Below are 27615 nucleotides of genomic sequence, written 5' to 3'. Positions count from 1 at the left end.
ATGTTTTGGGGTGGATTTTGGGGTTTTTTTGAGCCTCTCTGACCCTTCCCCCACCCCCAGCCATGGGGATTTTGGAACATTTTTGGGACATTTTTGGGGACGTTTTTGGGGACGTTTTGGGTGGATTTTGGGACATTTGTGGGGACGTTTTAGGGATGTTTTGGGGTGGATTTTGGGACATTTTTGGGGACGTTTTGGGGTGGATTTTGGGACGTTTTTGGGGACGTTTTGGGGTGGATTTTGGTCTTGTTTTGGGGTGGATTTTGGGGGTTTTTGGGGCTCTCTGACCCTCTCCCACCCCCAGCCATGGGGATTTTGGGACATTTTTGGGGACGTTTTGGGGGATGTTTTGGGGTGGATTTTGGGACGTTTTGGGGGATGTTTTGGGGTGGATTTTGGGGGTTTTTGGGGGCTCTCTGACCCTCTCCCACCCCCAGCCATGCGGTTCAAGCTGCTCAAGCACACGCGGCTCAACGTGGTGGCGTTTCTGAACGAGCTGCCCAAGACCCAGCACGACGTCAACTCCTTCGTGGTGGACATCTGCGCCCAGACGGTGAGGGGGGGCCTGGCCCGGCCCCGGGAGCCCCCAAAAACCGGGGATCCCCCCCAAAAACCCGCCCTGACCCCCCCTGTATTGCAGAACACGCTGCTCTGCTTCACCGTGCACGGCATCTTCAAGGAGGGTGAGTTCCCAGCTGCCTTCTCCTTTTTTCCTCCTTTTTTGCTTTATTTTCTCTTTTTTTTTTCCTCTTTTCCCCTGTTTTTTCCTTTTTTTCTTTTTTTTTCCTCTTTTTTCCCCCATTTTTTCCCATTTTTTCCCTATTTTTCCCCATTTTTTCCCTATTTTTCTCCTTTTTTTCTCCTTTTTTTCTCCTTTTTTTCTCCTTTTTTTCTCCTTTTTTTCTCCTTTTTTTCTCCTTTTTTTCTCCTTTTTTCCCCCGTTTTTATTCCCCCTTTTTTTCCCTTTTTTTCTCCTTTTTTTATTTTTCCCCCATTTTTTTCTCCTTTTTTCCCCTTTTCCCCGTTTTTCCTTTTTTTCCTCTCCTTTTTTCCTTTCTTTTTCTTTTCTTTTTTCTCTTTTCCCCCTTTTTCCTTTCCCTTTCACCCCATTTTTTTCTCCTTTTCTTCCTCCTTTGTTTTCTCCTTTTTTTCTCCTTTTTTCTTTTTTTTTCCTTTTTTCCTTTTTTTTTCCTTTTTTTCTCCTTTTCCCCCATTTTTCCCCCTTTTTTTCCCCTCTTTTTCCCCATATTTTCCCCATTTTTTCTCCATTTTTTTCTCCATTTTTCTCCTTCTTTCCTCCTTTTTTTCTCTTTTGTTTCTCCTTTTTTTTCTCCTTTTTCCCCCCATTTTCCCCCCATTTTTCTGCCATTTCCCCCTTTTTTCCTTATTTTCTCCTTTTTCTCCCCATTTCCCCGCAGTGGACGGGAAATCCCGGGATTCCGTTCGCGCCTTTTCCCGGATGTTCATCGCGGTGCCGGCCGGGAACAGCGGGTGAGCCCCTCCCCCCTGCCCCGGCCCCGGCCCCAAAACCCTCTTCTTACCCCAAAACCCTCTTCTTCCCCCCCAAACCCTCTTCTTTCCCCTCAAACCCCCAATATTTCCCCCCCAAACCCCCATTTATCCCCCTAAATCTCCTTTTTCCCCCCAAACCCCCATTTCTCCCCCCAAACCCCCATTTTTCCCCCCCTAAATCCCATTTCCCCCCCCTAAACCCCATTTTCCCCCCCCTAAACCCATTCTCCCCCCTAAATCCCATTTCTCCCCCCAAACCCCCATTTCTCCCCCCCTAAATCCCATTTCTCCCCCCTAAACCCCATTCTTTCCCCCCAAAACCCATTTTCCTCCCTAAATCCCAATTTCCCCCCTAAATCCCATTTCTCCCCCCCAAACCCCCATTTCTCCCCCCCAAACCCCCATTCTCCCCCCCCAAACCCCCATTTCTCCCCCCCAAACCCCCATTCAACCCCCTAAATCCCATTCCCCCCCCCAAACCCCCATCACCCCCCTAAAACCCATTCTCCCCCCAAACCCCCATTCTCCCCCCCTAAATCCCATTTCTCCCCCCTAAACCCCATTCTTCCCCCCTAAATCCCATTTCTCCCCCCAAACCCCCAATTCTCCCCCCTACACCCCATTCTCCCCCAAACCCCCCATTTCTCCCCCCAAACCCCCATTCATCCCCCCTAAATCCCATTCTCCCCCCAACCCCCATCATCCCCCCTAAATCCCATTCTCCCCCCCAAACCCCCATTTTCCCCCCAAACCCCCATTTCTCCCCCCCAAACCCCCATTTTCCCCCCAAACCCCCATTCTCCCCCCCAAACCCCCATTCCCCCCCCCAAACCCCCATTTCTCCCCCCCAAACCCCCATTTCTCCCCCCTAAATCCCATTTCTCCCCCCAAACCCCCATTCTCCCCCCCTAAACCCCATTTCTCCCCCCCAAACCCCCATTCTCCCCCCAAACCCCCATTTTTCCCCCCAAACCCCCATTTCTCCCCCCAAACCCCCATTTCTCCCCCCCCAAACCCCCATTTCTCCCCCCAAACCCCCATTTCTCCCCCCTAAATCCATTTCTCCCCCCAAACCCCCATTTTTCCCCCCTAAATCCCATTTCTCCCCCCCAAACCCCCATTTCTCCCCCCCAAACCCCATTTTTCCCCCCAAACCCCCATTTCTCCCCCCTAAATCCCATTTCTCCCCCCCAAACCCCCATTTCTCCCCCCAAACCCCCATTTCTCCCCCTAAACCCCATTTTCCCCCCCAAACCCCCATTTCTCCCCCCCAAACCCCCATTCTCCCCCCAAACCCCCATTTCTCCCCCTAAACCCCCATTTCTCCCCCCCCAAACCCCCATTTCTCCCCCCTAAATCCCATTTTCCCCCCAAACCCCCATTTCTCCCCCCAAACCCCCATTTTCCCCCCTAAATCCCATTTCTCCCCCCCAAACCCCATTTTCCCCCCCAACCCCCATTTCTCCCCCCAAACCCCCATTTTCCCCCCCAAACCCCCATTTCTCCCCCCCAAACCCCCATTTCTCCCCCCCCAAACCCCCATTTCTCCCCCCTAAATCCCATTTCTCCCCCCCAAACCCCCATTTTTCCCCCCAAACCCCCATTTCTCCCCCCCAAACCCCCATTTTCTCCCCCCCCAAACCCCCATTTTTCCCCCCAAACCCCCATTTCTCCCCCCCAAACCCCCATTTTCCCCCCCTAAACCCATTTTCCCCCCAAACCCCCATTTCTCCCCCCCAAACCCCCATTTCTCCCCCCCCAAACCCCCATTTCTCCCCCCCAAACCCCCATTTCTCCCCCCCAAACCCCCATTTCTCCCCCCTAAACCCCCATTTCTCCCCCCCCAAACCCCCATTTCTCCCCCCTAAACCCCCATTCCCCCCCCCAAACCCCCATTTCTCCCCCCAAACCCCCATTTCTCCCCCCCAAACCCCATTTTTCCCCCCAAACCCCCATTCCCCCCCCCAAACCCCCATTTCTCCCCCCCAAACCCCATTTTCCCCCCAAACCCCCATTCCCCCCCCCAACCCCCCATTTCTCCCCCCAAACCCCCATTTCTCCCCCCCAAACCCCATTTTTCCCCCCTAAATGCCATTTCTCCCCCCAAACCCCCATTTCTCCCCCCCAAACCCCCATTTCTCCCCCCTAAATCCCATTTCTCCCCCCCAAACCCCCATTTCTCCCCCTAAACCCCATTTTTCCCCCCTAAATGCCCAGGCTGTGCATCGTGAACGACGAGCTCTTCGTGCGCGGCGCCAGCCCCGAGGAGCTGCGCAAAGCCTTCGCCGTGCCCGCGCCCACGCCCTCCTCCAGCCCCGTGCCCACCCTGACGGCCGAGCAGCAGGAGATGCTGGCGGCCTTCGCCATGCAGTCGGGCATGAACCTCGAGTGGTCCCAGAAGTGAGTCCCAAAAACCCCGAGAATCACCCCGAAAATCAACCTGGAACAAAAAAAACCCATAAAAAATGTGAAAATCCCCGGTGAAAATCCCGGTAAAAACCACAAAAATCCTTCAAAACCCCCTGAAAGTGCCCACAAAAAACCCTGAAAATCACCCTGAAAATCACCCTGAAAAAAACCCCACAAAAATGTGAAAATCCCCTATGAAAATCCCGGTAAAAAAGACAAAAATTGCCCCAAAAATCCCTCAAAAGCCCCTGAAAGTGGTCCCTAAAATGCCCCTAAAAACCTGAAAGTCACCCTGAAAGTCACCCTGAAAAAAAACAAAAATTGCCCCAAAAAGCCCTCAAAAATCACCCCGAAAATAAACCTGGAACAAAACCCCACAAAAATGTGAAAATCCCCTATGAAAATCCCGGTAAAAACCACAAAAAAAGCTCAAAACCCCCTGAAAGCGGCCCCTAAAATGTCCCCAAAAAAGCCTGAAAATCACCCGAAATCAACCTGAAAAAAAACCCCATAAAAACGTGAAAATCCCCTATGAAAATCCCGGTAAAAAAGAAAAAAATTGCCCCGAAAATCGCTCAAAAGCCCCTGAAAGTGGCCCCTAAAATGTCCCCAAAGAACGTCAAAAATCACCCTGAAAAAAAACCCCACAAAAACCTGAAAATCCCCAGTGAAAATCCCGGTAAAAAAGACAAAAATTGCCCCAAAAATCCCTCAAAAAACCCCCTGAAAGTGGTCCCTAAAATGCCCCCAAAAAACCCTGAAAATCACCCCAAAAAATCACCCTGAAAAAAACCCCACAAAATCCTGGAAAGATTTCCCCCCTGAAAATCCCTTTAAAAACACAAAAATCGCCCAAAAAACCCTCAAAATTTTCTTTCAAAATCCCCCGAAAATCCACTAAAAATCCCCAAAAAAGCCCTCCAAACCCCCCCCCAAAAAAACCAAAAAACCCCCAAAAATATCCCCCAAAAAAACCCTCAAAAACCCCCAAAAAATCACCCTGAGAAAAACCAAAAACCTCTTTGAAAACCCCTTCAAAAACTCCTCAAAAATCCACTAAAACCCCCCCAAAATCCCTCAAAAAAACCCCAAAAAAACCCTCAAAAATCCATTAAAAATCCCCCAAAGTCCCTCAAAAAAAAAACTAAAAAAACCCTCAAAAATCCACTAAAAATCCCCCAAAAGTCCCTCAAAAAATTCCCTCAAAAAACCCCAAAAAAACCCTCAAAAATCCACTAAAAATCCCCCAAAATCCCTCAAAAAAACCCCAAACCCCCCAAAATCCATCAAAAATCCCTCAAAAACCCTTCAAAAATCCCCCAAAAAATCCACTAAAAATCCCTCAAAAACCCCTCAAAAAAACAAAACCCCTCAAAAATCCACTAAAAATCCCTCAAAAAAACCCCCAAAAACCCCAAAAAACCCCTCAAAAATCCACTAAAAATCCCCCAAAAACCCCTCAAAAAACCCCTCATAAAAAAAAACCCCAAAAATCCCTCAAAAAAACCCTCAAAAAAACCCAAAAAACGCCTCAAAAATCCCCCAAAAATCCCTCAAAAATCCCCCAAAAATCCCTCAAAAATCCCTCAAAAATCCCCCAAAAATCCCTCAAAAATCCCTCAAAAATCCCTCAAAAATCCCTCAAAAATCCCCCAAAAATCCCTCAAAAATCCCCCAAAAATCCCTCAAAAATCCCCCAAAAATCCCTCAAAAATCCCTCAAAAACCCCTCAAAAATCCCCCAAAAATCCCTCAAAAATCCCTCAAAAACCCCTCAAAAATCCCCCAAAAACCCAAAAACCCCCAAAACGCCCCAAAACGCCCCCAAGCCGCGCCCGTGCTGTTCCCGCAGGTGCCTCCAGGACAACGACTGGGACTACGGCCAGGCCGGGCAGGTTTTCACCCAGCTCAAGGTGCGCTTTTCGCTCCTTTTGCCCCTTTTTCCCCCCAGTTTTGGGGTCCCCTCCCTCACCCGCCCCTCCCCCCTCTCGTTGCAGCTGGAAGGGAAGATTCCGGAGGTTGCGTTTCTCAAGTGAGCGCTGCCGATCCCCGCCCCCCCGCGCCCCTCCCGCGTTCGATCCCCCCCCCGATCGATCCCGAGTTTTGTAAATAAATCATCGATTGTTTCAAGCGGCGCTTGCGGGGCGCGGCGCCTTTAAGGGGGGGCGGGGCCTTTAAAGGGGGCGCGGCGCCTTTAAGGGGGCGGGGCCGTTCCCAGAGTAAACATGGCGGCTGGGGCGACGCGGAACCGAGCGCTGATTGGGTGAGGCGAGAGTGGAGCCGCAGTGGATTGGCTGAGCCGCTACGTGAGCGCTGATTGGCTGCGGCGGGAGGCGAGGCGGCGCTGATTGGCTGGTGCGCGGCGTGCCCCGGAAGTACCGGCGGCGCTGCCGTCATGGCGGCGCGGGCGGCGCTGGAGGCCGCGGCGGTGTCCCGGGACGTGGTTCTGTTCGAGCACGACCGCAGCCGCTTCTTCCGCTTCGTGGGGCTCTTCTGCGCGGGGCAGGGCTTCTTCTGGGCCTACCTGGCGCACTTTGCCTTCACGGCGCTGCGTCCCGTGCCCGGCCCCGTGCCCGGCCCCGATGACCCGCTGCGACCCCGCGACAACAAGTGGCGCTTTGGGTTCACGGCGTCCTGCCTCACCGTCGGTACCGTCACCGTGCTGCCTCACCGCCGGGGAGCAGGGCTGGGCTCGGGAGGAGCTCAGCGCGGCGGGGGCGGGACCGGGGTGGAACCGGGCTGGAACCGGGACCGGAGCCGGAGCGGGCTCAGGGCGGCGGGGCCGCGCTGACACCGGAGTCACACCAGGGGCACGGGAAGGACACCGGCGCTCGCACCGGGGGCGGGGCAGCGGGACCGGGCTCAGGGGCGGGGAGCGGGGCTGGCACCGAGCGCGGCCCCGCGCTGGCCCCGGTCCGGCCCCGTTCCCGTCCCGCCCTGAGCCGCCGCCGCCTCCTCCTCCTCCTCCCCCAGGCTCGCTGACCGTGGCCGCCGGCTGCCTGCTGCCGCTGCGCTCGGTGCGCCGGGTGACGCTGCTGCGGGGCGGCACCGCCGTGACCATCGGCACCCACGGGCCGCTGGGGCTGGGCCGCGGCCGGAGCCTCACGGTGCCGCTCCGCCACGTGTCCGGCCGGGCGCACCGCGCCGAGGTGGCCGCCGCCATCCCCATCAAGGTCAAGGGCCGCCCCTTCTTCTTCCTGCTGGACAAGCGGGGGCAGCTCAGCGACCCCCGGCTCTTCGATGTCACCGTGGGCGCCTTCCGCAAGTTCTAGGGCGGGCCGGGGGTCGGGGACGGCGGCAGCGCGGCGGTGACCGGCGGTGACCGCACGGACGGACCGGGAGGAAAACACCGCGGTGGAGACAGCGGGGGGGGGTCACGGTCACCCTTAATAAAGTGTGGGACCCCCCGGGATCTGGGGGGACAGTGGGGTGGTCACTGTTTGTCCCCCCCATGGCCTGGGGACCCCCCGGGCTCTGTTTGGAGGCGGGGAATGGGGGGGACCCCGCGGCTGCCCCGCCCCCCCCCCCGCCGGAGCGGGTTATGCTAATGAGCCTGGAAAGAGGCGGGGCCAATGCAAATAAAGGCGCGCGCTCGGCCAATCGCGTTGAGACGCTGGAAAGCGATGGGCGTGGTTAGGAGAAAACGGTGGGCGGGGTTATAGGGGCGGGGTCATGCAAATGAGGCACGGGAACCGAACGGCGAAAGGCATCACGGGAGCGCCGTTCCCGGGGCGGTTCGGGGTCCGGCGCGCTCGGAGCGAGCGGGGCCGGGCCGGGGCTGCGGGATGCGCTGGGGAAGGAGCCCGCGAGCGGCGCCGGGAGGCGGCGAGGGCGGCGCGGGGGGAACCGGGAGGTGCGGGCGGGGCGTGCGGGGCCGGGAGCGCGCGTGGGGCGGGGGGCGGGTATCGCTTCTCGGCCTTTTGGCTAAGATCAAGTGTAGTATCTGTTCTTATCAGTTTAATATCTGATACGTCCTCGATGAGAGGACTTCATATTAAACGGATTTTTGGGCTCGGGAGTTGGACCCGGAGCTTGCTCCCTCCGCTCCGCGCATCGTCCCGGTATTGCAGTGCCTCCGGGAACGGTGCACCCCGCCCCGGGGACATCTCGTGGTCAAAGACAGAGCTGAGATGGGGATGGATCGATCGTGCTTCTATCGCGATATCAGCCCCGCTGGGGGCCCTCGCTGTGCCCGCCGCGGTGCTCGCTGTGCCCGCTCCGCGCATCGTCCCGGGATTGCGGCGCCTCCGGGAGCGCTGCACCCGTCACGGGGACATCCAATGGTCAAAGATAGATCCCAAATCGGGACTTATTATCGTGCTTCTATCGCGATATCAGCCCCGCTGGGGGCCCTCGCTGTCACCGCCCCTGTGCTCGCTGTCCCCGCTCCGCGCATCCTCCCGCTGTTGCGGCGCCTCCGGGAGCGCTGCACCCCTCACGGGGATCTCAACTGCTCAAAGATCGATTCCCAAATCGCAATGAATGAGTATTGATCGTGGCTTTATCGCGATATCAGCCCCGCTGGAGGCCCTCGCTGTCCCCACCCCGGTGCTCGCTCTCCCCGCCCCGCGCATCCTCCCGCTGTTGCGGCGCCTCCGGGAGCGCTGCCCCTCCCCGGGGACTTTTCGTAAGTCAGAAAGAGACCGAAATCATCGATAATTGGTAAATATCGCGGCTCTATCGCGACAGCGGCCACGCTTCTGTACCCCCCTAAAGCAGCCCCAGGCTCCCCCTCAAAATGTCCCCGAATCCTCTCAACCCCCCCCCCGCCAATGACGCCATGCTGGGGCAGAGCCCCCTCCCCCAATTCCCCACTTCCGCGTTCTGGGGGGCGATTCCGGGGGGCCGCTAATTATCGGGGTGTTAATTAATTAATGAACCCCCCCAACACCCCGATTCTGCGCCTGTTTTCAAGGGGAATTTCAAGGGATTTAGGGGTGAAAGCGGCTTTGGGGGGTTAACACGAGTCGCTGAGCCGCTGGCGGGGTGGTTAATGAGCGCTCATTAAAAAGAGGAGCTTAATTAGTGTTGATTAGGGCGGCGGTAATGAGAGGGGTTAGCGGGACAATGGTTCTCTATGGGGCCGGCGGAAAGAGCCGAGCGCTGCCGGAAATACCCGAGTGTGGGGAGAGCCGAAGCGGTGCCGAACATCCCCGAGCGGCGGCGAGCTCAGAGATTGGCGGACGAAAGCGGGGGCGGGGCCAGAGCGCCGAGCGCTTACGGAAAGAGCCGAAGCGCGATGGGCGGGGCTAAACCCAGCGAGGGGCGGAGCTCACGGATTTAAAGGGGCCGCGCTTGGGGTGGGGGTCATTAGCCCCTCCCCCCAATTCCTTCCCCACTCATCCCAGCACCCCCCTGAGCCAAATTCCCACAAAAATCCCCTTTTATCGGCAAAAACCTCAAAATTCCATTTCTTTACCACATTTTGGACATTATATACAACGAGGGGGGTGGGAGGGGGGGTTTGGGGGGTCCCGGGACCCCTCAGACCCCCGAGATTTTCCGTTTCTTGCCCTTCCTGGGGGTGGGGACGGGCTCCAGGGCGTCCCACAGCTCGTCCCCCTCCTCATCCTTCACCTCTTTTTGGGGAGGGGGCTCCTCCTGAGCCTGGGGGAGGGAAAAGAGGGGGGGTTACGGGGGTGGGGGGAGGGAAAAGGGGGGGGTTACGGGGGTGGGGGGCACCCCCAGCCCCCCAAGGCCCCCCCGGGGCGGGGTCTCACCTCCCAGTCCAGGTGTGTGTTCAGCAGGAGGCAGGTGAGGCGCGACTTCAGGTACACCTGGGGGGAGGGTCCCAGGGGTTTTTTTGGGGGGGGTCTTGGGGCTTTTTTGGGGTCTGGGGGTTTTGGGATAAATCTCAGGAGTTTGGGGAGGTCCTGGGGGGGGTTTGAGGGGGATGGGGAGGAGCCATGGGGGGGATTTTGGGGTGATTTCAGAGCTTGGGGAGGGGCTCCCAGGGGATTTGGGGGGGCTCTCGGGGGGTCTCAAGGGTCTGGGGGTGGTCTCAGAGTGACTGGGGCGGTTCGGGGGGTGGTCCCAGGGGGGTTTTAGGGGATCCCAACTGTTTGGGGAGCTCCCGGGGGGGGCTTTGGGGTCCCATCCCCCCCTTTCCCCGTCACGCTGCAGCCGCAGGGCATTGAAGAGGTGGGGGGGGGGGGGTCCCGAGGGGTCCCAGGAGCTTTGGGGGGTCCCGGGGGGGTCCCGGGGGGGTCCCGGTGTCCCCACCTTGTGGCTGAGGCGCCCGTCCCGCAGCCGGTGCAGCCTCAGGCTCCGGTCGAGGCCGCAGGAGGCCACGAGGGGCAGCCGGGGGTGGCACTGCAGCCCCCGGACCCCCCCCGCCAGCCCCTTCAGCGCCCGCAGCACCCGCCCTGGGGGGCACGGGGGGGTCAGGGGGGGCGGGGGGGGCACAGAGACCCCCCCCGGGACCCCCCAGACCCCCCTCACCTTTGCGCAGGTCGATGACGGCCACGTCCCCCCGGGCGCTGCCCACGACCACCGAGCTGGGGGGGGGGGGAGGGGGGGAGGGTGAAATGGGGCTGGGGGGGGGCAGCGGGACCCCCCTGGGGACCCCCAAATTCACCCCGGGGCATTTTGTGCCCTCCCAGAACCCCCCAGGACCCCCAAAAGCCTCCCCAGGACCCCCAGACCCCCCCCAGGATCCCCCAACACCCGCCCAGGACCCCAAAAATCCCCCAAAACCCTCCAGAACCCCCCCAAACCCTCCCCCAGATGCCCCCAGGACCCCCCAAAACCTCCCCAGGACCCCAAAAATCCCCCCAATGACCTCCAAGACCCCCCCCACTCCTCCCCAGATGCCCCCGAGAGCCCCCAAATCCCCTCCAGTCCCCCCCAGGACCCCCGAAGCCCCCCCCGGAGCCCCCCAGCACTGACGTGTCCCCGGGGGGCAGCGCCAGCGCCGTCAGCGGCCCCCCCTCCCCGAAGGTCGTGTCCAGCACCGGGCGCCGCTGGGGCGTGGCGGGGTCGTAGAGCCGCACCTGGGCGGGGGAGGGGCCGCCTGAGGGCACCGCGGGGCCACCGCCCCCCCCGGGACCCCCCCATGGGGTCCTCACCTGGGGCTGGGGGCTGCACGTGACCCCCCCGGTGACCCCAGGGACCCCCCAGGTGACCCCAGGTGACCCCAAGAGACCCCAGGTGACCCCCCAGGTGACTCAAGTGACCCCAAGTAACCCCACATGATTCTAGGTGACCCCCCCAGCTGACTCCAGTGACCCCCCCTGTGACCCCCCCGTGATTCCAGGTGACCCCAATAACCCCCCAGGTGACCCCAAGAGACCCCAGGTGACACCAGTGACCCCCCCCAGGTGACCCGAGGTGACCCCAAAAGACCCCAGGTGACCCCTCAGGTGACTCAAGTGACCCCAGGTAACCCCAGATGACTCCAGGTGACCCCTGTGACCCCCCCAGGTGACTCCAGTGACCCCCCCGGTGACCCCAGGTGGCCCCAAGAGACCCCAGGTGACCCCAGTAACCCTCCCAGTGACCCCCCCTGACCCCAGGTGACCCAGTGCCTCCCAGTGACCCCCCCAGTAACCCCAGTGACCCCAGCTGACCCCAGCTGACTCCAGGTAACCCCAGTGACCCCCCCCTGACCCCAGGTGACCCAGTGCCCCCCAGTGCCCCCCAGTGCCCCCCCCAGTGACCCCCCGTGAGCCCACCTGGCCGTGCCCCGTGCAGGTGACGACGCGCTGGGAGCCCGGCAGGAACTGCAGGTCCCGGTCCCAGACGGGCACACGCAGATCCAGCCAATCGTTCCTCACCTGGGCACAGCGGGGACGCTTGGGGTCACTCAGGGACGTTTGGGGACATTTGGGGTCACTCAGGGACATTTGGGGTCACTCAGGGACGTTTGGGGACATTTGGCATCACTGGGGACATTCAGGGACGTTTGGGGACCTTCAGGGACATTCAGGGACATTTGGGGTCACTTAGGGATATTTGGGGTCACTGGGGACGTTCAGGAACATTTGGGGTTATTTGAGGATATTTGGGATCACTCAGGGACATTTGCGGACATTTAGGGTCACTCACAGACGTTTGGGGAGCTTCGGGGACATTTGGGGACATTTGGGGTCACTCAGGGACATTTGGGGACATTCAGGGACATTTGGGGATGTTTAGGGTCACTCACATATGTTTGGGGACCTTCGGGGACATTCAGGGACATTTGGGGTCACTCAGGGACATTTGGGGTCACTGGGGTCATTCAGGGACATTTGGGGACATTTGGGGTCATTTGGGGACATTTGGGGTCACCGGGGGAGTCCCAGGACGCTCCTGGGGGTGGTGGGGGAGGGGCTCAAAAACATTTTTGGGCTCCCACTCAAAGCCCCCCCCCCCCCCCAGTGGGGGCTCAGGAGGGGTTTTGGGGCGATTCGGGAGATTTTAGGGCAGCTTTGGGGCGGTTTTTGGGGGGCCTGCCCAGGGTCTTGGCACACAAAGGAAATTCGGGGTATTTTGGGGGGGAGTTGACGTTTTTCGGGGTCCCACTCAAATTCCTGGCCTGGAACAGGGGCTTTGGGGTCATTCAGGGGGCTTTGGGGTCATTCAAGGGGGTTTGGGGTGTTTTAGAGGGATTTCGGGGTCATTCAGGGGGCTTTGGGGTGATCCAGGGGGTTCTGGGGTGTTTTAGGGGGGTTTCGGGGTATTTTAGGGAGGTTTTGGAGTGCTTCAGGGAGGTTTTGGGGTGTCTCAGGGGTATTTGAGGTGTTTTAGGGACGTTTTGGGGTGCTGTACAGAAGTTTTGGGGTGTTTTAGGGGGGCCTTGGGGCGATTCAGGGGGGCTTAGAGTATTTTAGGGAGGTTTTGGGGTGTTTTAGGGGTATTTGAGGTGTTTTAGGGAGGTTTTGGGGTGTTGTAAAGAAGTTTTGGGGTGCTTTAGGGAGGCTTTGAGATGATTCAGGGGGGCCTTGCGGTATTTTAGGGAGGTTTTGGGATGTTTTGGGGGCATTTCAGGGTATTTTAGGAGGGCTTTGAAGTGTTTTAGGGGGTTTTGGGGTGTTTTACAGAGGTTTCAGGGTGCTTTAGGGGGGTATTGGGGTGTTTCAGGGGGGTTTTGGGGTGTTTCAGGGGGGTTTCAGGGGGGTTTCAGGGGTGTTTCAGGGGGGTTTTGGGGTGTTTCAGGGGAGTTTTGGGGTGCTTTAGGGGGGTTTCAGGGGTGTTTCAGGGGAGTTCTGGGGTGTTTCAGGGGGGTTTCAGGGGTGTTTCAGGGCGGTTTCGGGATGTTTCAGGGGAGTTTTGGGGTGCTTTAGGGGGGTTTCAGGGGAGTTTTGGGGTGCTTTAGGGGGGTTTCAGGGTGCTTTAGGGGGTTTCGGGCTCCCACTCACGTTCTTGGCCCGGAACAGGGGCTCCCCAGGCCGCTGCAGGTCCCACACCTTGAGCCCGTTCTCCCTGCCCGCCGTGCCCAGCAGCTGCGGCCGTGCCGGGTCCTGGCGCATCCGGCACAGCCCCGGCCCCGCCCGCAGCTCCTGCAGGGGCTGCAATGGGGGAGGGGTCACCCCAAAGCCCCGAGAGCCCCAAACCCTGCCCTGCTCAGAGCCCACCTCAAACCACCCCCAAATTCCCCCAAACCACCCCAAAAATCCCCCCAAACCAACCCCAAATCCCCCCAAACCAACCCCAAATCCCCCCAAACCAACCCCAAATCCCCCAAACCACCCCAAAATCCCCCACAACCCCTCCAAATCCCCCAAACCACCCCCAATCCCCCCGTTCTGGCCCATCCGGCCCCCCCGCAGCCCCTGGAACAGCTGGAATTTGGGGAGGGGTCACCCCAAAATCCCACCAAGCCCCAGAACCAGACACAGCCCCCCCCAAACCCCCCCAAATTCGTGGCCTTGGCCCCGCCCGCGGCTCCCAACAGAGGCTGGAACTGGGGAAGGGTCCCGGGGGACCCCAAAATCCCCCCCAGCCCCCCCCGCTCACCTCCTCAGCCTCGTCTTCCCCCCAGACCCGAACCAGCCCCGACTCCACGGCGGTGACGATGGAGCTGAGCGAATTTCGGGGGGCTCAGGGGGGGTTTGGGGACCCCCCGGCCCCCCCTGAGCACCACCGACCCATCCCCCACCCCCCACAGCCCCTCCCGGACACCCCCAGCCCCTCAGAACCCCCCCAGGCGCTGAGACCACCCCCCAAGGGCCCTTCAGAGACCCCTGGAATCCCCCAAAACCCCCCCAGGACCTCCCCAGAACCCCCAGGGCCCCCCAGACCCCCTCAGGACCCCCCCCCCCCAGAACCCCCAGGGCCCCCCAGAACCCCTCATGACCCCCCAAACCCCCTTAGGACCCCCCCAGACCCCCTCAAACCCCTCCCAGGAACCACCCCCAGACCCTCCTGTACCCACAGCCGCCCTCCGGACCCCCCAGGACCCCCCCAGCCCCCCTCAGGACCCCCCCCCGGTACCTGCCGAGCACCCCCAGCCCGCAGAAGGCCCCGTCCCCCCCCGGGCACAGCCGCGACCCCGTGAATTTCCCCTTCTCGGTGCTGAAGACGCTCACGGAGCGATCCAGGGACCCCACGAGCACCTGGGGGGGGGGCACGGGGGGGTTGAGTGCGGGCTCTGGACACCCCCAGGCCCCCCCCGACCCCCCCGGATCCCCCCCGACCCCCGACTCACCTCGGTCTCGGCGGGGTCCCCCCAGCACAGGGCCGAGACCCCCCGGGCCCGGCTCAGCCCCGACCCCCCCACGTGGTTCGTGGCCTCTTTGCGCTGCAGGTTCACCCCTGGGGGGGCGAGGGGGGAGCTCGGGGGGGCTCGGGCACCGCAGGAGCCCCTCCGAGACCCCCCCAAAACCTCCCCAACCCCCGGCACCCTCTCGGGCCCTTCCCAAAACTTCCCAGCACCCCCGAGACCTCCCGAGCCCCCCCCCAGGCCTCTCCCAGGCACCCCCGGCATCTCCCGGGGCCTCTCCCGGGGCCCCTCCCGGACGCCCGGAACTCCCTCGGGGCCCCCCCAAGGGCCCCTCCCGGACCCCCAGGACCCCGCCGGGGACCCCCCAGCCCCCTCCCCACCTTTGAGGGCTCCGGTCTCGGCCCCCACCCACACGTGGCACAAGCGCGCGGGCGCCGCCATCTTGCCCCGCTCCGGTCCGTCCCGGGGCGGAAACCGCGAGCGCGGCGGGACCGTTCCGGGCAGAAACGTTCCGGGCCGGCTCCCGTCGGCCCCCGCGCCGGGCGGCTCATTTGCATAAGCCCGCCCCTCGTGGGCGTGGCCGCGGCCGCCATGGCGGAGCGGGAGGAGCGGCGCTTCGTGGAGCTGCCCCGGGACTCGGTGCGGCTCATGGCCGAGAGCGCCGGCGTCGAGCTCAGCGACGATGTGGCCGCGCTGCTGGCGGAGGACGTGTGCTACCGGCTGCGGGAGGCCACGCAGGTACCGGCGGGAGCGGGGGGAAACGGCGCTGCCGGGGGTACCGGCGGTACCGGCTGCGGGAGGCCGAGCAGGTACCGGGGGGACCCGCGGGGACCGGGGGGTGTCGGGGGCACTCGGGGCCCCAGCGCCGGTCAGCGGGCCCGGTAACAATCCCGGTGCCGTCCCGGGCCGGGTTCCGTAGCGCTGGGGCCGGTACCGAGCCCGATCTCAGTGCTGGTGACGATCCCGGTCCCATTCCCGGTGCCGGTGCCGTTCCCAGAACAGCTCCCAGTTCCTCAAGCACACCCGGCGGCGCCGCCTCACCGTGGAGGATTTCAACCGAGCCCTGCGCTGGAGCAACGTCGAGGTGAGGCACTGGGGGAACTGGGAGGGACTGGGAGGGACTGGAAGGACACTGGGAGGGACTGGGGGCACTGGGAGGACACTGGTGGCACTGGGAGGACACTGGGGGCACTGGGAGGCCGCTGGTGCGGGCACTGGTGGCACTGGGAGGACACTGGGGGCACTGGGAGGCCGCTGGTGCGGGCACTGGTGGCACTGGGAGGACACTGGGGGCACTGGGAGGCCGCTGGTGCGGGCACTGGTGGCACTGGGAGGACACTGGGGGCACTGGGAGGCCGCTGGTGCGGGCACTGGTGGCACTGGGAGGACACTGGGGGCACTGGGAGGCCGCTGGTGCGGGCACTGGTGGCACTGGGAGGACACTGGGGGCACTGGGAGGCCGCTGGTGCCGGCACTGGTGGCACTGGGAGGACACTGGGGGCACTGGGAGGCAGTTGGTGCGGGCACTGGTGGCACTGGGAGGACACTGGGGGCACTGGGAGGCCGCTGGTGCCGGCACTGGTGGCACTGGGAGGACACTGGTGGCACTGGGAGGACACTGGGGGCACTGGGAGGCCGCTGGTGCGGGCACTGGTGGCACCGCGGCTGTGCCCGCTCAGCCCCTCGCTGTCCCCGGGGGTTCCCGGAGGCCGGGGAGGGACGGGAGGTGCCGGGCTGGGGCTGCCCCCGGTGATGCCCCCGGTGATGCCCTTAATGTCCCTCTGTCCCTTCTCTCTGCTCTGTCCCTCTGTCCTCTCTGCTGGCCCCCCTGACCTCTCTGCTGGCCCCCCTGGCCCCGTGCTGGCCCCCCTGGCCCCGTGCTGGCCCCCCTGGCCCCGTGCTGGCCCCCAGGCCGTGTGCGGTTTCGGCTCCCAGGACTCGCTGCCGTTCCGGCCGCTGCGCGAGGGGGATTTGTTCTTCCCCGAGGACCGCGAGGTGAACCTGGTGGAGCTGGCGCTGGCCACCAACATCCCCAAGGGCTGCGCCGAGACCGCCGTCAGAGGTGGCACCCCAAAACCCCCCCGGGACCCCAAATAACCCCCCCGGGACCCCCAAATAACCCCCTGGACCCCCAAATAACCCCCCCGGGACCCCAAATAACCCCCCGGCACCCCAAAACCCCCCGGGACCCCCAAATAACCCCCCCGGGACCCCAAAACCCCCCGGACCCCCAAATAACCCCGCCGGGACCCCAAATAACCCCCCGGACCCCCAAATAACCCCCCCCGGACCCCCAAATAACCCCTCGGCACCCCAAAACCCCTCTGGGACCCCCAAACCCCTCTGGGACCCCAAAACCCCTCTGGGACCCCAAAACTCCCCCCCGGACCCAAATAACCCCCTGGGAGCCCCAAATTACCCCTTGGGAGCCCCAAATCTTCCCCAAGACCCCCAAATCCGCTCCAGAATACCCAAATCCCCTTTGGGACCCCAAAATTCCACCCAGGACCCCCAAAATACCTCTCCAGGTTCTCTAAATTTTCTGTAGGACTTCAAAATATTCTCCTGGGACCCCCAAATCTGCCCCAGGACCCCAAAATATGCCACCTTGGGACCCCCAAATGACACCCCTGGGACCCCAAATTATCCCCCTGGGACCCCCCAAATCCCCCCCAGGACCACCAAATCTGTGGGACCCCAAAATACCCTCTTGGGACCCCCCAAACCCCCCCCCCCCCCGGGACCCCCCAGTCGGGGCGGGGGTCTCAGGCCGCGCTGTCCCGCAGTGCACGTGTCCTACCTGGATGGCAAAGGGAACCTGGAGCCGCAGGGAGCAGGTCAGGAACGACCCCCCCACACCCCCAGGGGCCCCCCCAGACCCTCAGGACCCCCCCTCTGACCCCCAGGACCCCTCCCGACCCCCCCGGGATCCCCAGGACCTTCAGGGCCCCCCCAGGATTCCCCTGGACCCTTCCCCAAACACCCCCAGGACCCCCTTGGGACCTACCCAAAACCTCCAGGACCCCCTCGGAATTCCCATGGATCCCTCCCCAGGCACTGCCAGGACCCCACTGGGACCCCCCCCCAAGACCTCCAGGGCCCCCCCAAAATTTCCCAGACCCCTGGAACCCTCCAGGACCCCTGAGGATTCCCTTGGACCCCTCCCCAGACACTGCCAGGACCCCCTTGGGACCCAGCCTGGGACTCCCCAAGACCTCCAGGACCTTCCAGGAGCCCCCAGCCCCCCCCGCCCCCACCAAAGGCTGTTTTTTTGGGGGTCCCCCCCCCTTGCAGTGCCCAGCGCCGTGTCCTCGCTGACCGATGACCTCCTCAAGTACTACCAGCACGTGACCCGCGCCGTGCTGGGCGACGACCCCCAGCTCATGAAGGTGGGTGGGGGGCTGGGGACCCCCCTGGGGGGCTGCTCCCCCTCGCCCCGAGCCGGGCTGACCCCCCCGTGTCCCCCCAGGTGGCTCTGCAGGACCTCCAGAGCAACCCCAAGATCGCGGCGCTGCTGCCCTACTTCGTCTACGTGGTCAGTGGGGTGAGTTTGGGGGTCCCCAGGGGGTCCTGGGGGTCTCCAGGGGGTCTGGAGTGAGGCTTGGGGGGTCCTGAAGGGGTCTGGGGGCAGATTTGGGGATCCCAGGGGGTCCGGGGTGAGTTTGGGCGGTCCTGGGGGGTCCTAGTGGGTGTGCGGGGGGGGAGGGTTGGGAGGTCCTGGAGGGGTCTGGGGTGAGTTTGGGGATCCCCAGGTGGTTTTGGGTAAGTTTGGGGGTCTCCAGAGGTCCTTGGGGGGGTTTGGGGTGAGTTTGGGGAGCTCCAGGCAGCGGCTCCTGAGGGACTCCGGGGGTGCGGGGGTGGGGGCTCCTCCCCGGGGGGGTCCCCAGGGTCTCCAGCCCCTCCCGGGGGTCTCTGCCCAGGCCCTTCCTCGCTCCAGTGCGAAGGGCCTGGGGGTGCCCAGAGGCTCCTGAGGGTCTCCAGGTCATCCCGGGCTGGGGGTTCCTCCCTGAGAGAGGGGAGGGAGGAATCCCGAGGGTCTCCAGCCCCTCCCGAGTCTCCATCCAACCCTTCCCCCCACCCCAAAATCCCCCCCACCCCGTTCCAGGTGAAATCCGTGAGCCACGACCTGGAGCAGCTGAGCCGGCTGCTGCACCTGGCACGGAGCCTGATCCAGAACCCCTTCCTGTGCCTGGGCTCCTACGTCTGCAGCCTCATGGGCAGCGTCCTCTACTGCGTCCTGGAGCCGCTGGCCGCCTCCATCAACCCCCTCAACGACCACTGGACGCTGCGCGACTACGCCGCAATGCTGCTCGGCCGCATCTTCTGGTGGGGAGGGGGCTCCCGGAGGGGGCCGGGGGGGTCCTGGGGGGCACCCCGGGGGTCTCACCGGGGTCTCGGCGCCCGCCTGTGCCCGCAGGAGCCACGGGGAGCTGGTCAGGGGTTTGTACCAGCAGATCCTGCTCTCGCTGCAGAAGGTCCTGGCGGATCCCGTGCGGCCGCTCTGCTCCCACTACGGGGCCGTGGTGGGGCTGCACGCGCTGGGATGGAAGGTCAGGGGGGCCCGAGGGGGTCTGGGGGGGTCCCGAGGGGGTTTGGGGGAGGCCACAGGAAGTTTTGAGGGTCTGGGGGAGAAGCTTGGGGGTTTAGGGGGATCCTGGGGAGGTTTGGAGGGTCTGGGGGGAGTCCTGAAGATGCCCAGCAGGGTCTGAGAGGGGTCCTGGGGAAGGTCTGGGGGTCCCTGGGGGTGTTGGGGTGTCCTGGGGGGGGCTTAGGGGGTCCATGGGGAGGTCCCACCAGGTTTGGGGGTTCCATGGGGGCTTTTGAAGGACCCACAGGAGGTTCCGAGGATCTGTGCGAGGTTCGGGTGTTCCTTGGGGGGGGTCCCTGAGGGGGTTTGAGATCCATGGGGGATTTCGGGGTGCCATGAGGGGGGTCCCGGCCCGTGACCCCCCCCCCGTGTCCCGCAGGCGGTGGAGCGGGTGCTGTACCCCCACCTCCCCACGTACTGGCCGAACCTCCAGGCCGTGCTGGACGATTACTCCGTGTCCAACGCTCAGGTCAAGGCCGACGGCCACAAAGTCTACGGCGCCATCCTGGTGAGGGCTGGGGGGGGCATTTTGGGGTGGGGGGAGGGGGTCCCTCACTGCTTCCCACTCCCCCCTCCCTCTGACCCCCTCCCCCCCCCCCCGTGTCCCCCCAGGTGGCCGTGGAGCGGCTGCTGAAGGCCAAAGCTCAGCAAGCGCCGGGAGCGGGGGGTCCCGAGGGGGTCCCCCCGGCACAGCCCCCCCCGGCCAGGACCCCCCCCCCGAGCTGGGCTTGGGCCGCCCGTTGTTACCGGGGGGGCGGCGGGGGCGGCCCCCCCGCCCCGTCCTCGGCGCTGTCGCCGTCGCTGCGGGACATGTACCGCGAGCTCTACGACTTCTTCGGGGACAGCCTGGCCGCTCGCTTCGGCACCGGCGCCCCCGCCGACCCCCCGAGCCCCCCGGGCGCGGCCGAGGGCGCCCGCAAAGAGCCCCCGGCCGAAGGAGCCGCCCGCAAAATGCCCCAACTGACCAACGCCACGGTGAGCCCGAGGGACGAGGAACCCCCGCGGCCGGAGCGCCCCGCCCTGCACCGGACCGCGGGACCCCCCGCCCCGGCCCCGCGGCACCCCCCGAGCCCCTCCGGGGCACCGGCCCGGGGCCCCGCGAGGTGTTCCAGAAGTGCCGCTTTGCCCCGCGGGGGCCGCCCCGCTTCAGCTTCGTGATCGCGGGGCGCCAGACCGGGCGGCGCTGCCCCGGGCGGAGGTTCCAGACGAGCTTCCCGCAGCCGCCCGGGGCCGCGCTCGGCTCCCGCTACGCGCAGCGCCTGCCCATGATCGGCCGCACCGCGCGGGCCCCGCGCCGCTGGCCCCGCAGCGAGTACTCGCTGCTGCTGCTGCTCTGAGCGCGGCGAGCGGCGGCCAGCGGGCACAGCGAAGGTGCTGTGGGCACTGCACGGCGCCAAGGGGCCAGTGGAGGGGTGTGTGGCGTGGCCAGTGAAGAGGGCGGGGGTGGGCAGGGAGGGGTCAGTGGAATGATGCGGCGGTCACTAAAAAGGGGCCAGTGGTGGATGAAGGGTGGCTGGCGGCCAGGAAAGGGTGCGGAGCGGTCAGTGAAGGGGGTCAGGCGGCCAATAAACGGCAGCCGGTGGCCAGCCAAGGGTGTGGAGTGGCCAGTGAATCAGCCCGGCGGTCAGGGAATGGCGCTCAGTGGTCACTAAAAGGGTCATTTTTACATCGCGCCCCCCTCCCCTGAGGACCCCCCCAGGCCACGCTCAGAACGGATTTTACTGGAAAACCTCAGGAAGTACAAAATCGCCGCCCGGGGGTCCCGAGCCCCCCACCCCCAGGCGCTGCCGCACCATCTCCGGCAGAAAACTCCGCAAGAAGTGGAAAAACTCCTGGAAAAGCGGCGAGGGGGGGTCGCGCTCGGGCCGGAGCCGCAGCAGCAATTGGGGGTCCCGGCGCGACCCCCCCGGGCGGGCGCTGAGCTGGAAGCGCAGCAGCGGCTCCAGGGGGGCCCCGGGGGGGGTCCCGGGGGGGTCCCCGGTGTCCCCTCGGACGATGGCCTCGGTCACCGCCCGCTCCAGCGCCAGGGGGGACAGCCCGGGACCCTGAACCCCCCCGGGACCCCCGGGACCCTGAACAGCCCCGAAATCCTGAACCCCCCCGGGACCCCCGGGATCCTGAACGTCCCCAGGACCTTGATCCCCCCCGGGATTCCCGGAACCCCCAAGACCCTGAACCCCCCCGGGATCCTGATCCCCCCGAGGATCCTGAACCCCCTCGGGACCTCCGAGGTCCCCAAGACCCGGAGCCCCTCCGGGCCCCTGAGCCCCCCCCGGACCATCGGGACCCCCAAGCCCTTGAGCCCCGCGCTGCCCCCTGGTGCCCCCCCGGCCGCGGAGGCGGCGGCGGAGGCGGCGGCGGCCCCGCCACACGCGGTGCCACACGGAGCAGCTCCAGCGGGACGGGCCCGCGGGGAGCCGGGGGCGTTTTGGGGCCGGGACCCCGGCCCCGTTCGGGACCCCCTCGGGGAGGGGACGCTTCGAGCCCGGCCCCGCCGTCCCCTCGTCCTCCGCGACACCGAATTCCCGCTGGGAATGCCCCGTCCCTGTCCCCTCCGCGTGGCCTTTGGGTGCCGCCGGTGGCCGCTCCGTGTCCATGGGCGCTTCCTCCTCCTCCTCCTCCTCCGGTGTCCCCGGGACCCCAAACTCCCCCCGGGAATCTCCCGTCACCTCCTCCGGGTGGCACCTGGATCCCGGGGGTGGCTCCGCGGGATCCAGGAGCGGCTTCCCCTCAGCCCCCGGCGTCCCCGGGACCCCCGGGTCGCCCTCGGGCTCGCAGCCGCAGCCCAGCACCTCCGTGAGCACGAACCCCACGGCCGCGCACGCCTCGCGGTGCGGGACCCCCCCGGGCTCCCCCGGGGGTCGCAGCGGGACCGGGATGAGGAATTTCCCCCCGGGATTCCCGCTGGGATTCCCGGGCAGCAGCAGCCGCATCACGCCCCAGGGGCGGCCCCTGCGCGACTTCTGCAGGAACTCGGGGCCGCGACAGAGCCGGGCGGCGTCGCGACAGCAGCGCACGAATCGCGACACCGTGCGCGGGGGTGACGTTGGCGGCCACGTTGTGGCTCAGCTCGAAGGGGTCCTGCAGGGTCAGGGGGCCCGGGCGGAGCCCCCCGAGGGTCTCGGGCGGGGGGCGCGGCAGAGCTCGGCCCTCCAGGGGGGACAGGAGGAGCGCCCCCAGATCCAGAGTCCCGAAATAGGAGAAGAATTCGGCCAAGAGGGAGGCTGGGGGGGGGAGGGGACAGGGGGGAGGTCAGAGACCCCCGGAGACACCCAGAAACGCCCCAAAACACCCAGAAACGCCCCAAAAACCACCCAGAAACACCCCAAAAACCACTCCCAAAATCACCCAGAAACACCCCAAAAACCACCCAGAAACACCCCAAAAACCACCTCTAAAAACAACCAGCCTCCCAAAAACACCCAGACACCCCCAAAACCACTCAGCCCCCCCCCACCCCGTGGGATTTGAGCCCCCCAGAGGGATTTAGGGACCCCCCCCCCCCCGATTTGAGGACTCCCCCAGAAGGATTTAGAGACCTTCCCCCAGCGGGATTTGAACCTCCCAGATCTGGGGACCCCCCACTGGGATTTGACCGCCCCTCCCGAGGCATTTTGGGACCCCTCCCAGATTTAGGGACCCCCCCCAGCCGCAGGACCCCCTCACCGGCGCTCTGGGTGTTCCCGCTGGGCTCCAGCGTGGCCGCGTCCCGGGGGAAGCTGCAATCCCAGCCCCCGACCCGGGCGCAGTCCCGGGGCCCTGCAACGGACACGGGGCGGGAGGAGGGGGGGGTCAGAGACCCCCGAAATGGGGCGGGGGGACCCCCGGAAATGCTGGGGAGGGGTCTCGGCACCTGCCAGGGCGCGGAGGCGCCGCACCGAGGGCAGCACGGGGGGGCTGCGGCTCTGCAGGAACAGCACCACGAGCAGCGTCAGCGCGTAGTTGGTGAGGAGGGGGCCCGCCCCCGGCCCGGTTCCCTGCGGGAACAACGGCGTGGGGGTCGTGAAGGGGGGGTCCCCAAGGAGCCGCGACCCCCCCCCTCAATTGGCCCAGACCCCCCTGAATTAGCCCAAACCTCCCTGAATTAGCCCAGACCCCCCCTCGGTGTCGGGGGGAGTTTCCCGGTGGCAATCAAGGGGTCGGGGGGTGTTGGGCAATGCCCGGGGGGTCCCAGGGACGTTTCAGGGGTCTCCAGACTCCTTTGGGGGGGTCGCAGCCCCTTTTTGGGGGGTCCCCAGCCCCTTTTTGGGGGGGGTCTATCCCCCCTCACCTGTCCCCGACCTCCCCTCGCTGCCCGGAGGAGTTTCCTGGTGGGAATCATGGGGTGGGGGCTGTCCCAGGAGGGGGTCCCCAGCCCCTTTTGGGGGGGTCTCAGCCCGTCGGGGGGGAGGTCCAAACCCCTCGGGGGGGGCGCTCCCAGCCCCTTTTGGGAGGGTCTCAGCCCCTCAGGGGGGTCCCCAAATCCTTTTTGGGGTGGTCCCGTCCCCCTTCACCTGCCAGGCGCTGGCTCCGGGTCGGGAGCTCAGCCCAAGAGGGGTACCGGGGTGGGGGCGGGGGGGGTCCCAGCCCCTTCTGGAGGGTCCCGGGCCATTTTGGGGAGGGGTCCCGGCCCCCCCCTCACCTGCCAGGCGCTGCCCCCCCGCCCAGAGGCGCACGGCGTAGCCCAGGGGCCGCACCCGCGGGTCGGCGTCGGCGCAGAGGCGCAGGAAGCGCGTGTTGAACAGAGCCAGGCTGGGGGGGCAGCGCGGATTGGGGGGAAAAACAGGGAAAACGGGAAAAATGGGGGGGAAGGGGAGGGGGAAAAGAGGGAAGGGAAGGGGAGGGGAGGGGAGGGGAGGGGAGGGGAGGAGGGGGAGGGGAAGGAAGGGAAGGGAAGGGAAGGGAAGGGAAGGAGAGGGAAGGGAAGGGAAGGGAAGGGAAGGGAAGGGAAGGGAAGGGAAGGGAAGGGAAGGGAAGGGAAAAGGAAAAAAAAGAGGAGAGAAAAGGGGGGGGAAAGGAGGGAAAAGGAGAAAAAAAAAGGGGAAAGGAGAAAAAGGGAGGAAGACAAAAACCAAAATGGAAAAGGCACACAAGAGGGAAGGAGCCCCCCAGTGCTCTTCCAGCGCCCTCCCAGTTTCCCCAGTCCCCCTCCCAGTGCTCCCCAGTTTCCCCCCAGCCCACCCCCCATGTCCCCAGTGCCCTCCCAGTTCTTCCCAGTGCCCCCAGCCCCCTCCCAGCCCCCTCCCAGTCCCTCCCAGTGCCCCCAGCCCCCTCCCAGTCCCTCCCAGTGCCCGTACCGGTTGTCCAGGCACACGTCCCCGGCCAGCCCGGACTGGTTTGTGGCTGAACTTGACCACGGGGGTGCCGAGCGCTGGGCACGGCGCGGACCCCCCGGACCCCCGGCACGCAGCCGGCGCAGCACCGCCCCCCACCAGCGCCAGCACCTGCTCGGGGGGGGGCCCCGCGCCCCAAAAGGGACCCCTCGGGGTGGGGGGACTCAGCCCCCGACAGGGACCCCTCAGAGCCCGACAGGGACCCCTCGGAGCCCGACAGGGACCCCGTGGGAGGGGCGGCCTCATCCCCTAAAAGGGACCCCTCGGATCCAAAAAGGGACCCCTCAGACCCAAAAAGGGACCCCTCAGACCCCAAATGGGATCCCTCGGACCCCAAAAGGGACCCTTTGTCCCCCAAAAAGGACCCCTCGGAGCCCCTGGAACAGAGGTCCTCCTCCCCCAAAAGGGGACCCCTCGAGGGATGGGTCCCTGTCCCCCAAAAGGGACCCTTCAGACCCCAAATGGGACCCCCCAGACCCCAAAAGGGAACCCTCAGACCTCAAAAGGGACTCCTCGAGGGAGGGGTCCCTGTCCCCAATAAGGGACCCTCCAGACCCCAAATGGGACCCCAAAAAGGACCCGTTGGGAGGGGGCTCCTCATCCCCCATCAGGGACCCGTTGGACCCCAAAAGGGACCCGTTGGGAGGGGCGTCCCCGTCCCCACCCGGGGTCCCCTGGCCCTGGGGGTCCCCATCCCCACCCGGCGTCCCCTCCGGGGGGGGGGTCCCGGCCCCCCAGCTCCAGGTGCAGGTCGAGGTCGCAGCCGTGGACGTCGAAGCCGTTGACGGAGGAGCCGTAGGGGACAAGGGAGCAGCCTGGGGGGACACGGGGGACAGGGCTGGGACAGGGCTGGGGCACAGCTGGGGCACAGCTGGGGCACATCACACAGCTGGGGCACAGCTGGGGCACATCACACAGCTGGGGCACATCACACACCTGGGGCACATCACACAGCTGGGGCACAGCTGGGACACAGCTGGGGCACATCACACACCTGGGGCACAGCTGGGACACATCACACAGCTGGGGCACATCACACAGCTGGGACACAGCTGGGGCACATCACACACCTGGGGCACAGCTGGGGCACACCTGGGGCACAGCTGGGGCACACCTGGGGCACGCCTGCCACAGCCCCGCCACTGTCACGGGTGCCACCGTCCTGTCACCCCCGTGCCACACCTGTGCCACACCTGTGCCACAGCGCTCTCACACTCCGGTCACTGGCACGGGTGACCCCCCCACCCCCGGTGTCCCCCCCGGTGTCCCCACCTGGCAGGAACTCGCCGAGCGCCTCCCGGAGCAGGGCCAGCAGCAGCGCCCGCAGCCGCCGCTCGGCCGCGCTCAGCTCCAGCGCCCGCACCAGCAGCGCCAGCTGCGCCTCCACCTGCGGGAGCCACAAACTGGGCGAACTGGGAGCACTGGGAACCCCCCTAAATCCCCCCTGCCCCCGCACCAGCTGCGCCTCCACCTGTGGGAGCCACAAACTGGGCAAACTGGGCAAACTGGGAACCCCCCCTGCCCAGCGCCAGCTGCGCCTCCACCTGCGGGAGCCCCAAACTGGGCAAACTGGGAGCACTGGGAACCCCTCCTGCCCCGCGCCAGCTGCGCCTCCACCTGTGGGAGCCACAAACTGGGCAAACTGGGAGCCCCCTAAATCCCCCCCCAAACCCTCAGGACCCCTCCAGACCCCCAGGAGAGCTTTGGGACCCCCCCTGATCCCCCAGGACCCCTCCAGACCCCCCCTCAAACCCCCGGGAGAGCTTTGGGACCCCCCCGACCCCCCCCCAGCACCGCGGGCCGCCCCTCCCCGAGCCCCCCACTCACGTCCTGGGCCCGGCCCAGCGCCTGCTGCAGCCCCGGGGGTCCCGGGGCGCCGCCGGGGGGGTCCCGCGGGGGGGGCCGGGGGAAGGCCCGGTGCTCCCGGGGCCGCACCCGCAGCCGCCGCCCCCCCAGCAGGTGCCGGGGCTCGGCCAGCGCCCGCTGCCGCCCCGCGGGCTCCCGCAGCTCCACGATGGCGAACGCGCCCTGCGGGGGGAGCTCGGCGTCACCGGAACCCCCCCCCCTTTAACTATCGCGACAGTCGCGATATCCCCTCCTCTCGGGAGGGCCCCGGGGAGGGGTGGCAGGAGACGTGAAGGGAGCCCCCCCCCCACACAAGGTCACCCCCGCAGGATCTCCCCCTTTAACTATCGCGACAGTCGCGATATCCCCTCACCAGCTGATGGCCCTGGGGGGAGGAGCTGCGGGACGTCACCAGATCCCCCCCCACAGGGACCCCCCCGCAACACTTTCTCCTTGACTATCGCGACAATCGCGACATCCCCAAAGGCCCCCGCGCGCCCGGAGAGCTCCGGAGCTCCCTCCCCGTGTGTCCCCACCCCCGCACCCCGACGTCGCCGCCCCCTCCCCCCCCACACCTTCTCCTTGTCCATCACGACTGTCGCGACATCCCCGAAGGCGCGGAAGTGCTGCCGCAGCCGCGCGGGCTCCGTGCCCCGGGGGAAGCCGCTCACGAAGAGGCTCCGCAGCTCCTGCGCGCGGCGCTCGGCCCGGAGCTCGCGGAGCCGCCGGTGCCGCTTCCCGGCGAGGTGCGAGAGCAGGCTCGGGCCTGGGGGGGGACACGGGGGGGGGGTCATGGGCACCGGGAGAGCCGCACCGGGCACCGGGAGAGCCCCCCCGGGCCGCGCGTTTGGGTCGCGGAGCCCCCCCGGAGCCCTCACTCACGGTTGGCCGCGGTGATCTGGCACAGGAGGCAGCGGAAGCCGCCCCGGTGAAGCGGCTCCACGTCGGGGTCGGTTGCCGGATCCGTTACCGACACCGGGTCCGTCACCGACACCGGGTCCGTCACCGGCTCGTGGCCGGGGCCCGTTGCCGGCTCGGGGTCCGGCTCCACGGCGGGGCCGGTGCGGGGCTCGGGGCTCGGGGCCGGCCCCGGTTCCATGGCGGCTCCCGGTTCCCGCGCCCGTCCCTCAGCCACTTCCGCCGGAAGCGGTCCGTTCGCCTCTCGCTCCCCCACGCGCGATCCATCCCTCACGCTTTTTCCTCCCCCCAACCCGACACAAACGTTCCGCCCGGTGCCCGCCGGTATCCCCGGGTTCCTCCCCCCCGCCCCGCCGCCGCCGCCGTTTTTTGGGTCCCGCTGAAGAA

At 65.3% G+C, this 27615-nt stretch overlaps 5 protein-coding genes and 1 non-coding gene across 7 annotated transcripts in view; 4 read left to right on the top strand and 2 right to left on the bottom strand.

Annotated features, from left to right (window-relative positions):
• The window catches only part of NXF1 (nuclear RNA export factor 1), a 20494-nt gene extending 14471 nt beyond the window's left edge, over nt 1–6023 (top strand). The window contains 6 exon segments of the mRNA XM_068998079.1: nt 438–553; nt 641–683; nt 1419–1491; nt 3730–3912; nt 5773–5833; nt 5918–6023. Coding sequence (XP_068854180.1) covers nt 438–553; nt 641–683; nt 1419–1491; nt 3730–3912; nt 5773–5833; nt 5918–5956 — 515 coding nt within the window. The 3' untranslated portion in view covers nt 5957–6023.
• A 245-nt stretch (nt 6024–6268) lies between these two features.
• On the top strand, nt 6269–7540 carry TMEM223 (transmembrane protein 223). Its single transcript, XM_068998101.1, has 2 exons — nt 6269–6568; nt 6894–7540. The coding sequence occupies exons 1-2, from the start codon at nt 6316–6318 to the stop codon at nt 7190–7192; spliced, it is 552 nt and encodes a 183-aa protein (XP_068854202.1). The 5' UTR covers nt 6269–6315; the 3' UTR covers nt 7193–7540.
• Nucleotides 7541–7824: 284 nt separating this feature from the next.
• Nucleotides 7825–8015, top strand: LOC138100437 (U2 spliceosomal RNA). The gene has a single exon (XR_011146818.1). It is a non-coding gene; the product is annotated as a U2 spliceosomal RNA (small nuclear RNA).
• A 1333-nt stretch (nt 8016–9348) lies between these two features.
• Nucleotides 9349–15065, bottom strand: WDR74 (WD repeat domain 74). 2 transcript variants are annotated; one of them, XM_068998092.1, is made up of 11 exons: nt 14946–15065; nt 14551–14657; nt 14337–14458; nt 13860–13923; nt 13262–13411; nt 11594–11695; nt 10809–10912; nt 10362–10417; nt 10143–10285; nt 9641–9697; nt 9349–9527 (listed from the first exon to the last, which is right to left on the bottom strand). In XM_068998092.1, exons 1-11 carry the CDS (start codon nt 15004–15006, stop codon nt 9405–9407), a joined length of 1089 nt encoding a protein of 362 aa, XP_068854193.1. In that variant the 5' UTR covers nt 15007–15065; the 3' UTR covers nt 9349–9404. The 2 variants fall into 2 exon arrangements, with proteins under 2 accessions (XP_068854193.1, XP_068854194.1); XM_068998093.1 differs by lacking the exon at nt 14551–14657 and having other exon boundaries at nt 14946–15056.
• A 56-nt stretch (nt 15066–15121) lies between these two features.
• TAF6L (TATA-box binding protein associated factor 6 like) lies at nt 15122–20560 on the top strand. The gene is given in 14 exon segments (XM_068998080.1): nt 15122–15303; nt 15563–15649; nt 16477–16627; nt 17352–17402; nt 17860–17954; nt 18035–18109; nt 18671–18891; nt 18983–19115; nt 19533–19661; nt 19766–19828; nt 19831–19907; nt 19909–20191; nt 20193–20249; nt 20251–20560. Coding segments are annotated over 14 exon segments (1809 nt in total). The 5' UTR covers nt 15122–15156; the 3' UTR covers nt 20491–20560.
• Nucleotides 20561–20871: 311 nt separating this feature from the next.
• On the bottom strand, nt 20872–27425 carry TUT1 (terminal uridylyl transferase 1, U6 snRNA-specific). Its single transcript, XM_068998138.1, is given in 13 exon segments — nt 20872–22191; nt 22193–22377; nt 22820–22912; nt 23007–23130; nt 23779–23884; nt 24430–24464; nt 24466–24492; nt 24494–24949; nt 25081–25280; nt 25738–25852; nt 26293–26493; nt 26886–27076; nt 27193–27425. Coding segments are annotated over 13 exon segments (3270 nt in total). The 5' UTR covers nt 27410–27425.
• Nucleotides 27426–27615: the final 190 nt, after the last annotated feature.

Source organism: Aphelocoma coerulescens, chromosome 31, assembly GCF_041296385.1.
Source record: "Aphelocoma coerulescens isolate FSJ_1873_10779 chromosome 31, UR_Acoe_1.0, whole genome shotgun sequence".
Lineage (NCBI taxonomy): Eukaryota > Metazoa > Chordata > Aves > Passeriformes > Corvidae > Aphelocoma > Aphelocoma coerulescens.
Note: the sequence above shows the minus strand (reverse complement) of the source record. Positions and strands in the feature narration are given on the sequence as shown.

Excerpts from the sequence above, each read along its gene's own strand:
- WDR74 (XM_068998092.1), bottom strand. The coding sequence starts at position 15,006 with ATGGCGGCGCCCGCGCGCTTGTGCCACGTGTGGGTGGGGGCCGAGACC. Across the intron at positions 13,924-14,336 it reads GGGCTGGGGGTGCTCGGCAG|CTCCATCGTCACCGCCGTGG; the intron begins GTACCGGGGGGG and ends AAATTCGCTCAG. Across the intron at positions 9,528-9,640 it reads ACACACACCTGGACTGGGAG|GCTCAGGAGGAGCCCCCTCC; the intron begins GTGAGACCCCGC and ends TCCCTCCCCCAG.
- TMEM223 (XM_068998101.1), top strand. The coding sequence starts at position 6,316 with ATGGCGGCGCGGGCGGCGCTGGAGGCCGCGGCGGTGTCCCGGGACGTG. Across the intron at positions 6,569-6,893 it reads GGCGTCCTGCCTCACCGTCG|GCTCGCTGACCGTGGCCGCC; the intron begins GTACCGTCACCG and ends CTCCTCCCCCAG.